This window comes from Trichinella spiralis (assembly GCF_000181795.1).
Source record: "Trichinella spiralis strain ISS 195 chromosome Unknown Scfld4388, whole genome shotgun sequence".
NCBI lineage: Eukaryota > Metazoa > Nematoda > Enoplea > Trichinellida > Trichinellidae > Trichinella > Trichinella spiralis.
The window spans coordinates 1-1,148 of NW_003531327.1; the positions used below are offsets into that span (position 1 = coordinate 1).

The 1,148-nt window shown below is 31.1% G+C and overlaps 1 protein-coding gene across 1 annotated transcript; it reads right to left on the bottom strand.

Moving 5' to 3' along the window:
• Positions 1-110: 110 nt before the first annotated feature.
• On the bottom strand, positions 111-634 carry Tsp_14988 (hypothetical protein; the record flags this gene model as incomplete). Its single annotated transcript, XM_003367374.1, has 2 exons — positions 511-634; positions 111-437 (listed from the first exon to the last, which is right to left on the bottom strand). Coding segments are annotated over exons 1-2 (451 nt in total), but the record flags the coding sequence as incomplete, so codon positions are not given.
• Positions 635-1,148: the final 514 nt, after the last annotated feature.

Consider the following 1,148-nt stretch of genomic DNA (forward strand, 5'->3'; position numbering starts at 1 on the left):
GATTTTTTTTTTTGTTGAAGCAATGGACTCGTGACAAACTTTCACTTGACTGTCTAAACATTAAAACATTTGAATAAATAATGAATAATATAAAATGAAATGAAACGTACCAATTGAATAACATGGATGATGATGGGATAGCGCTTGTTTTTCAGGAAGAGAGAAGTCAACAACTTTGCTCAGAGTACAGTTTTCAGAATCAATCACATAAAAATTACTGCGCATATTGGCCGTTTTATCATGACAAAAAAACGGCGCCCATGATTCTTCGTCAGAAAGCACTTTCATCTGGCCAGTCTTCAAATCGACTATGATATGTTCCGGTCGTTGGGGTGACTTCAAACCTGAATATGCCGGTGATGACGATTTTCTCTGCCTCTGTCGTACAGCTAACAAAGCTATCACAACGACAAATATAAAACAGCCGCTGAATATGCCTAAAATTTAATCAGATTATATCATTCGCATTTTGTGCACCACTGACAACTGAAATGTACAAGTCGAACTCACCCACAATGAGTAAAATGTACTCCACAGACAGAGCACCAACTGGAGCAACGACAAAATTATTAACTGCTGTTTCGTCAACTTTAAATTCTTTCCCTTCAATTACAACACACACACATATATACATATATATTTTTTTTAAATCACTACAACGCATAATTCACACTGTATATTATCGAAATGTCATCATTATCAAAAAATGACAAACAATTTTACAAAAGTAGAAAGTATTTCATCTTTAAAATTGTGATAATCATAAAAATATGGTATAATGAAATATAACATTTTCATTACCAGATTCAGACGAATGACCATTGCTTGCAAACATTTTCACATGATCGGTTACGTTTTCAACCAGTACATCTAAAAAAACATAAAGATATAAAGAAATAAATAATTTATACTTAATACAACAATATAAATCTAAAAAAATCAGAAATAATATTTAAGATACACAAAAATATGCAATCAAAAATATTCTATTCTAAAAGAATTTTTTGTTATTTTCATTGCGTTTGTTTTCTTGCCATTTTCGCGTTACTTGAAACGTTTGTAAGCTACGACTATTATTAGATTTTGAAATGCACGAATAAAAAAAAGCTATATCACAAGATTTCGTCACAACAACACAATTTTATTGC